The sequence below is a fragment of the Salvelinus sp. IW2-2015 genome, linkage group LG33 (genome assembly GCF_002910315.2).
Source record: "Salvelinus sp. IW2-2015 linkage group LG33, ASM291031v2, whole genome shotgun sequence".
Classification (NCBI taxonomy): domain Eukaryota; kingdom Metazoa; phylum Chordata; class Actinopteri; order Salmoniformes; family Salmonidae; genus Salvelinus; species Salvelinus sp. IW2-2015.
In genome coordinates, this window is record NC_036872.1 from 33,240,879 (window position 1) to 33,250,898 (window position 10,020).

At 42.3% G+C, this 10,020-nt stretch overlaps 1 protein-coding gene across 2 annotated transcripts; it reads left to right on the forward strand.

Moving 5' to 3' along the window:
* The first annotated feature begins 3,114 nt into the window (after positions 1-3,114).
* Positions 3,115-9,793, forward strand: LOC111957962 (zinc finger protein 367). Of its 2 annotated transcripts, none has more exons than XM_023979079.2 (5): positions 3,115-3,853; positions 4,672-4,861; positions 5,058-5,177; positions 5,423-5,561; positions 5,697-9,793. In XM_023979079.2, the coding sequence occupies exons 1-5, from the start codon at positions 3,569-3,571 to the stop codon at positions 5,947-5,949; spliced, it is 987 nt and encodes a 328-aa protein (XP_023834847.1). In that variant the 5' UTR covers positions 3,115-3,568; the 3' UTR covers positions 5,950-9,793. The 2 variants fall into 2 exon arrangements, with proteins under 2 accessions (XP_023834847.1, XP_023834848.1); XM_023979080.2 differs by having other exon boundaries at positions 4,699-4,861.
* Positions 9,794-10,020: the final 227 nt, after the last annotated feature.

Below are 10,020 nucleotides of genomic sequence, written 5' to 3' on the forward strand. Positions count from 1 at the left end.
GACAACGACCCTAAGCACATAGCCAAGAAAATGCAGGAGTGGCTTCAGAACAAGTCTCTGAATGTCCTTGATTGGCCCAGTCAGAGCCCGGACTTGAACATCTCTGGAGAGACCAAAYAATAGCTGTGCAGCAACYCTTCCCATCCAACCTGACAGAGCTTGAGAGGATCTACAGAGAAGAATGGGASAAGCTCCCAAAATACAGGTGTGTCAAGCTTGTAGCGTCATACCCAAGAAAATCCTGGCTGTAATCGCTGCCAAACGTGTTTCAACAAAGTACTGAGTAAAAGGTCTGAATAGTTATGAAATGTGATATTTCAGAATTTTATTTTCAATAAATTTGCTAAAATATCTAAATGTCACGTTAATCTTCCTCCTCTTCTGAGGAGGAGTAGTTGGAAGGATCGGAGGACCAATATGCAGCATGGTAAGTGTTCATCTTGAATTTATTTAGAAAAGAGAACACTGAACTAACTATACAAAAATAACAAACAAGAAGCTACCGAATAATAGTGCTGACACAAAACACTACACATAGACAATCACCTACAACCCACAATGACAAAACAGGCTACCTAAATATAGCTCCCAATCAGAGACAACGACAAACACCTGCCTCTGATTGAGAACCATATCAGGCCAAACACATAGAAATAGACAAACTAGACATACAACATAGAATGCCCACTCAGATCACACCCTGACCAAACAAAACATAGAAACATACAAAGCAAACTATGGTCAGGGCMTGACACTAAATCTGATTTTTGCTTTGTCATTATGGGGTATTGTGTGTAGATTGATGAGGAGGAAAAAAACGATTTAATCKATTTTAGAATACGGCTATAACGTAACAAAATGTGGTAAAAGTAAGTTCAGCAATTGAATTATTTTAATATTACTCTGTAGGCTACTCTGTGCAAGAAGAGTGCCATCCTTCTGKATCACACATCTGCCTGTAATTATTTACCCATGAGGCAAACTCTGTCATATCCAGGATGTCATACACTCCACACCTCCTGCCACCTGACTATAACCTGTAATATATTATATAGATGGAAGGGACTTCATCACCCACTGGAGACTTGAAGACAGAACCTCACCCAAGAGAGCTGTGCATGTCAGTGTGTTAGACAGCCAAATCCTTAGATTTGGGCAAGTAGAAGATATAAATAGAAATGCCATTCTAGTTCTGATTAAACTTGTTGTATTCTACACACAACTGATTTTGATTTGTTAGGTGAAGTGTAGGCATACAGTTGTTATAAGCACATCAATATGATATTTACAGCAGAAAATGTTTTGTCTTTGTAAGACAAACAAATCCATCGTTCTTTTTGTTGATGTATCTACACTCAAGCTGGGTGATGTTTGTGCAGGGATATTAGTTCTGGGATTTGTCTCCCAAGAAAGATCTAACAGCGGACATAAGGAGAGACGAGACGAGACAAAACTAGCCAGTTATAGAATATTGTGTTGTTGGAAAGCTGAGCTGACTGAAGACCGTGCACGGGCATTCAACTTGCAGTAATTGATATCGTTTACACAATAAAATGTATTTACATGAGGTGATGGCCATTGAAACTAAGTTGTAGAACGAGTGTCTTATGAAAAACATTCCAGACACTGGCTCTTGCTGTCTTGCCATAACTGATTTGACAGAAATATCAGTTAAATTGATAGACAGCTTCAGCTATCACCAAGCTAGGTTAGCAGGCTGCTGTCAGCTCAGCTAAACACAAGGTCAGCGCAGGCTTTAGCCTACACATAGAACTGAATTAGCTGACCATATTGAGATGACGAGTCAGTCAGGAGGAGAGAAGTCCTCAACATAAAAATGTTGTTCTCTCCATAGCAAAGCTAGCTTACCTTACCTTGCTATACTCACTACTGCACATGTTTGTTGTGATTGAATGACAAGGACACACCCAAGAAACACCCACATCAAACCACACCCTTAAGACAACTCTCGTTTGCCTTCTGTCATGACATTTTTTTTATGAGTATGGTKTTTTTTTGTCATGGTATTTTTTTAATGAGCGTTGATATAAAAATAGGCCAAATCGGGAAGTGCAGTTGACCTTTTAAAGTAATCAATTTTCTCATATTGATGCCACATAGGCTGTTTTCAAAGGGATTCGCTGGATTTCAGGGGCAMTCGCTCTTAAACATTTCCCTCCCTGTTCTTGTCTCAGACCCTCATTTCATGTATCAGAATCAGATACTGGATAGGAGAGCGCAGTCCTAATCCTAACTCCTAACCCTAACCTTAATTCTAACCCTACCCCTAAACCTAAAATAGCATTCCTCATGGTGACTGGCAATATGTCCCCACTTGTCCGAATGTCCCTTGTTTTACTATCCTTGTGAGGACTTCTGGTATCCACAAGGATAGTTAAACAAAAAAAACACACACACACACACACACACACACACACACACACACACACACACACACACACACACACACACACACAGAGGTGAGTCCATTACCTATTGAACTAGAATTATTTACTCCTCCCTTACACAAAACATGTCCACAGATAAGGACAAGGCAATGTGCAATATGCACCCAGGGTAAAGGTATTCAGTGGTTTTCTTTATATTTTTAAAATGTTACAATGCCACTCTTCTTACATAGGACAAACTGTATACTCCTCTGATAAACAAAATATTACTTTAATTATATAGGCCCAGTGTAATAATATAGTAATAACAACTGTACTGTAGTGCTTATGTTAAATGACTGACTGCAACCTTTGTTTCAGTATCGTTTCTCTCTCTGGCGGTTTGATTACGTAACTTTGGCGCCATTGACTCACCCTTTCCCTTTAAATCGTCCCAAAAACGTAATATATTAACATAGGCTGCTGTATGCGCGGGAGAGGCTTTTGATCGACAGTGGTCCAATCCCAGTCTACTGTCAAATGATCCGCCCTTTAGTACCATTGGTTGATTCGTCCAATATACGTAGCGGATTCATTTGCGTTATTAACATTGGTTCAATCTGCTGTCAGTACGTAAAGGCGCGCTCAAGAACGTTTAAAACTCATTGGATAAAAAGTACAAACCAATCAGCGTACTTTGAATGTTCCGATGATGACCATTGGTTACTGTGTTGCGCTCGTTCGGGTTTACCTCATGCTTTGGCTCTTATAATAGGTTATTTCCCATACATGTGGTAAAAGGATTTATGAACCGCCCAGGCGCGATTTGCAACGCGGGAAATACTTGCAGAAATAGGAGCACACATTGTATCCACATTTACAGTGTGAACACAATTTTTGTAAATTCATGAATTTTTGTGCTATTTTTTTAATAAGGAATTGTGGCACGGTTTTCTACGTCTTTGGAAATGAATCCTATTTTCATTCCTGATTGAATAGCTGAATTTTGTGGGACACTTTCAGTCTTATAGCTGCCTAACCCAACTTTTTGCAAAAGTTAGGTTACTTGATAGCAAAGCTGGGTAAATAGCTTTTTTCTTTAGATGGCAAGTGATTCCTGAGCATTGTGATACAATTTGAGATTTGATCAGCTTTTGACACATTCGTCTTTCATCTCAACGATGGCCGAGAACAAGCATCCTCAAGTTATTTTTTGCAACGACTCTCCAAAGAGGGTCCTGGTGTCTGTGATCAAAACCACCCCGATGAAGCCCAGGAAGAACGAATCTCTGATACCGACCAGCCCTGGATTCAGCGAGTTCATGGTGTACCCGTGGAAGTGGGGGGAGAACGCCCATAATGTGAGCCTGAGCCTGAGCCCGGGCTCCGTAAATGGGGCTGCCTCCCCTACCGGGACCAACACCGCCAGCGAGGCGGACATGGGTGCCTCCCCTGACCAGATGAAGGTAGGATAAGTTTGAGGTTGTTTTTCATGTTGTTTAACCTAATAGTGTTGTGTTGAAGTTGAATAATCCTATCCGGTAGGCTTCTTTAGATCTTGCATGAATTATGWGTCTGATATGACGCCGTAATAACTGAAACATTAGCATTTATTTGCATGTAACTTTCAATTATTTGTTGTGTTAAATATTCTTGCAATGAATAATGTGATTATCGGTTACATTGCTTCAACTTTAGAATCTTAGTGATCATGTTACATTCAGAGGATGGCTAGGTCACTGGCCAGCTAAAAGTTAACTTTACACTGCATCATTGAATGATGCAATCTATTCGCAATCTGAATAGCTGTCCAAGTTTTTTTTAAGAGTCCGTATCTTTGAGTGCTTGTAACAAAAATAACGTATTTTGAGTGAAACGGAAACTCGGAAAAGTGTATTTAAAAAAACGCCCGCGCTCACGGTGTGACATGATGGATTTTAAACCCCAGGCAGCTGTCATACGTGACGTAGCGTCGCCCGCCAAAAATGTTTCCGGATGTGCTTGGAATAAATTAATACATGCACCRTGCGGCACCATTAATTGAACAAAATATAATGTAGCAATTATTTGAAATTGGACTGGACAAGAATTGAACAGTCACATATCACCATGCATTAGTAAGTTTTACTTAACCAATGACCACATTAACTTTAGTTTTGKATAATGATAGGCCATACAATTTATTTAAAGATTGATATGGAATAATGCTGCATTCTAAGCAGTTGTAAGCCTACATGCACTATTCAGAAAATAAATAAAGCTGCATTTATTAATATAACTGTAGGTCACTTTGTTTACACTTGGTTTTCAGGACAGTAAAGAGGACGCTATTCGGCGTGGCCGCCCGCGTGCTGACACTGTCCGTGAGTTGATTAACGAAGGGGAGAGTTCCTCCAGCCGCATCCGCTGTAACATCTGCAACCGTGTGTTTCCTAGAGAGAAATCCCTACAGGCCCACAAGAGAACACACACAGGTGAGAAAAGTCTCTACGGGCCCACAAGAGAACACACAGGTGAAAGCAGAGCACAGATGGCCCCTGACAGACTGACACCCAAACTACCAGGACACTATGCAGTTCCCTGTGTTACAACACCAACACACTTTTATAGGCATCTGCTAGAAAAATAGAACAATTACAAACTAATAACTCTCTCTGTGTTCTTTCCCAGGGGAGAGGCCTTACCCGTGTGACTACCCTGACTGTCGCAAGGCTTTTGTCCAGAGTGGCCAGCTAAAGACCCACCAGCGCCTTCACACCGGAGAGAAGCCCTTTGTCTGCTCTGGGAAAGGTGAGCACACAACTAGACCTTCACTTTTGAGATTGTACTTTAAGGCCCTTTAGATATTTATTGAACCTTTATTTAACTAGACAAGTCAGTTAAGAACAAATTGTTATTTACAATAACGGCCTACTTTACAATGACGGGCTACCAAATATAGGTGGTACCTTTAGACCTTTCTCATAGGAGGGGTGCAGAATCCACCATATAGAAAAGCATTGACACTAACTCTGATATCATTGTTCTCTACCAAGCCTGCGGGAGTCGCTTTACCCATGCTAACCGGCACTGCCCAAAGCACCCATATGCCCGTTTGAAGAGAGAAGACCCCAAGGAGGGACCAGACAAGGCCCAGTCTGTGGACAACAAGGCTGTGGCAGAGTGGCTGGCAAAGTGAGTGGCTCTGGAGGGAGGTGGACAGGCAGATCAGATGGATAGTGAAACAAGTGAAGCAATTGAGGGATCTCACCTTATTCTGCACACCCCAATTCTCACCATATCCCCCTTTGACTCTCTGTGTTGTGGCAGGTACTGGCAGACCCGTGAGCAGCGTGCCCCTGTGCCCACCAAGGGGAAACACCAGGGCAAGGGCGGGGTGGAGGACCAGGAGCAGCAGGACCCCCGGGAGTTTCTRCAATCAGATGAGGAGGAAGAGGAGGAGCCAATGGAGGAAGAGAAGTGCAACGGGGGTGGGGCTGCCAAACGGAGTCTCCAAGAGCAACGGGAGCGTCTCCATGGTGCCCTGGCGCTCATTGAGCTGGCTAATAACCTGTCTGCCTGAAACCCTCCCCATATCCCAGTGTTGAAACCCTCCCCAGTCACTCCCCTTCTGCCTCCCTGCTCAATGTGTTCTGGGTAGAAGTTGTCTGTAGGGAAACATCTAGGATAAGCTTACCCTCCCCAAATACTTAACCATTAATGGGGGGAAATTCTAAGCGGAACTTAGATCAGTATCTGGGGTTCTTCTTCTCCATGTGCAGTGTGGGGCAGGCACAAGCTAAAAGCACCTTATCCAGCTTCCAATTGTATCCTTATTAGGCTGCTAAGATTGTAGATCACAGGTGACTGGTGGCACCTTAGTTGGGGAGGACGGGCTCATAATAATGGCTGGAATGCAATAAATGGAACATTCCATTCTCTACATTCCAGCCATTATTATGAGCCTCCCCTCACCAGCCTCCTGTGTTGTAGATGTCAATATATGAAGAACGTTTCACTTTCCTCTGCCTTCTAAAGACTGGAGGAGATTACCTTTTAATGTTTAGTTTGTTTTGTTTGCACTTTGGTGGTAACGAGTTATTTGTTATGTCTTTTACTTTTGACGATAAAGTATATTGTGTGAGTATGTTTATATAATGGAAGTCTATGTAGATTTAGCTCAGATGGATGGAGTGATACAGGGTGCGGTCAGTCATAGGACAGTTTAAGTGTATATAAATACTGGAAAGTGGATTCCTCTCCTGATTCTCTGATCTGGACTGTGACACGATAGGTGAAAAAGCAATGTGGTGGAAGCRTGTCAGGGGATTTCGCTTCCACCTGTCTAGTTCTTTCACATCAGTGCAGGTGAAGGAGAGTAGATGAGGGGAGGAAGTCACTGTAGAGACTATTAAGATGCAACCCATTGCAAGCCTAATCTACAGTAGTGGCTAGCCACAAGCTTTCACAAAAATTCAAGCTCCAACCCCTTCACCTATTAAACGTATCACACCCAGAACTGTAGCTATAACCCGGGAGGGACAACTCTGGTCCTGGAGAGCCGCAGAGTGAGCAGACGCAGCCCCATATCAGCTCTTAACAAACCTGATCTAGATGATCATCTTATCATGGGGATTTAGACCACAGTTAGTTGAGTCAGGTGTGTTAGAGCTGGGCTGGAACAAAAGCCTGCCCATGCTATAGCTGTGCAGGCCTGGCGTTGGCCTTCTCCACTCTAACCAAATTACATGGCCAGACATACGGAAGAGGACTGTGTAAAGTCATTAGTGTCGCCATCTTTTATATTAAAAGATGCTGGCTGATTGGAGATACGGACTTGTAGCCCCATTGGTGGTGTACGTACAAGTCTTCTCTATAATCAACATTTCATAGGTATTTATTTCATCATGTTTTTTCGTCCTTTTTGTTAACGATTTGCTATCACAAGCTGTCTCCAAGTACTGACATATAGTTCCATTGAAGAATATATTGATCATCGCCTCCCTAAAATTATTTAGTATCTATCGACGTCAACTTATGGTCATTAGAATTGTACTCCCCTTTGCAGCAGCACGTGTATCTACAGTATCTGCTACTAAGTTTTGCATTTATMGATTAAGCTTGCAATGTAACATGTTTCCAACTATTAGACTAGTCTAGAGAAATGGGACATGTTTCTACATAAAGGAGGGTGTAATGAATGCTTGGCGTTGGCAATGTTTTATTATTTGTTAGCAACACTACATCTCTTAACATTGTGTAAATTGCCAATTGTTTTTAAATATATGTTTTTGTTGTTTTCATTAGGTTTGTGCTTCCCGCAACACCCAGATCCTTTGTTGGCCATATGTGATTAAGTGTTGTATCCCACTGGGCACATACTGGTTGAATCAACGTTGTTTCCAAGGCATAAAAAAAACTATGTTATGACGTTGAATCAACGTGCAAAACTGATTAAATTTGGAAAAAGTCATTAATGTAAAGGACATTAGGGAATATTTGTCTTTTTCACCCAACTTTTAACCTAAACAACATGGTTCAAATGTTTGTTGATATTATGTTTGTTAACTCAATCAAATGTAAATCAAAACTAAACTCAGCAACAACAAAAAAAATGTCCTCTCACTGTCAACTGCGTTTATTTTCAGCAAACTTAACATGTGTAAATATTTCTATGAACATAACAAGATTCAACAACTGAGACATAAACTGAACAAGTTCAACAGACATGTGACTAACAGAAATMGAATAATGTGTCCCTGAACAAAGGGGGTCAAAATCAAAAGTAACAGTCAGTATCTGGTGTGGCCACCAGCTGCATTAAGTACTGCAGTGCATCTCCTCCTCATGGACTGCACCAGATTTGCCTGTTCTTGCTGTGAGATGTTACCCCACTCTTCCACCAAGGCACCTGCAAGTTCCCGGACATTTCTGCGGGGGAATGGCCCTAGCCCTCACCGTCTGATCCCAGACGTGCTCAATGGGATTGAGATCCGGGCTCTTCGCTGGCCATGGCAGAACACTGACATTCCCTTCTTGCAGGAAATCATGCACAGAACGAGCAGTATGGCTGGTGGCGTTGTCATGCTGGAGGGTCATGTCAGGATGAGCCTGCAGGAAGGMTACCACATGAGGGAGGAAGATGTCTTCCCTYTAACGCACAGCATTGAGATTGACTGCAATGACAACGAGCTCAGTCCGATGATACTGTGACCCTCCACCTCCAAATCGATCCCGCTCCAGAGTACAGGCCTCGGTGTAACGCTCATTCCTTCGACAATAAACGCAAATCCGACCATCACCCCTGGTGAGACAAAACCGCGACTTGTCAGTGAAGAGCACTTTTTGACAGTCCTGTGTGGTCCAGCGACAATGGGTTTGTGCCCATGAGTGACGTTGCCGGTGATGTCTGGTGAGGACCTACCTTACAACAGGCCTACAAGCCCTCAGTCCAGCCTCTCAGCCTATTGCGGACAGTCTGAGCACTGATGGAGGGATTGTGCATTCCTGGTGTAACTCGGGCAGTTGTTGTTGCCATCCTGTACCTGTCCCGCAGGTGTGATGTTCAGATGTACCGATCCTGTGCAGGTGTTGTTACACGTGGTCTGCCACTGTGAGGACGATCATCTGTCTGTCCTGTCTCCCTGTAGCGCTGTCTTAGGCGTCTCACAGTACAGACATTGAAATGTATTGTCCTGGCCACATCAGTAGTCCTCATGCCTCCTTGCAGCATGCATAAGGCACGTTCACGCAGATGAGCAGGGACCCTGGGCATCTTTCTTTTGGTGTTTTTCAGAGTCAGTAGAAAGGCCTCTTTATTGTCCAAACTTTTCATAACTGTGACCTTAATTGCCTACCGTCTGTAAGCTGTTAGTGTCTTAACGACCATTCCACAGGRGCATGTTCATTAATTGTTTATGGTTTATTGAACAAGCATGGGAAACAGTGTTTAAACCCTTTACAATGAAGATCTGTGACGTTATTTGAGTTTAGATGTTGAATTGACGTCTGTGTCCAGTGGGATGACATGTCCAATACATTGTTTTGATAGAGCACAGGTTCAACTGGAATTTAGTTAATCAAAACAACCCAAGTGTAGTGTATATATCTTGAACACTTTGTTGATTATTTGGTTAAAAAGTTAAGTTTTGGCAGTTAATATATTCCATAACTTGTTTGTTTGAAAAAGAGAAAACAAATCTCCTGCACACAATCTACAGTACAAGAGTTAATGTTTAAATTATGAAATTCACTCTCCCTCCCACCATGTTAACAGACCATAGCATTGTGCGTTTTAGGCCTTGATATGAAATGTTCTGACTTGCTTTGTAGAGACAACATTGTTGTTGTGAAACAGTTTCTCTTTATAGGCAGTCCACACTGTTGGTACTTGTTGGTCCTAAATAAACACCATCAATGATCCAGGAGACAGTTTCATTCCTTCTAGTTTATTGCTATGTTAATGGTTGGTAAGAGCTTCATCATCACTACACTGCAGTTCAGTTGTCCTTGAACATACAGCATGTCTCTCAGTACACACATTGGTTTAAGAGTTGCTTAGTAACCACTAGTGGCCATTGCTATTTACACATGTACTATTATGTATGTACAGTGGGGCAAAAAAGTATTTAGTCAGCCACCAATTGTGCAAGTT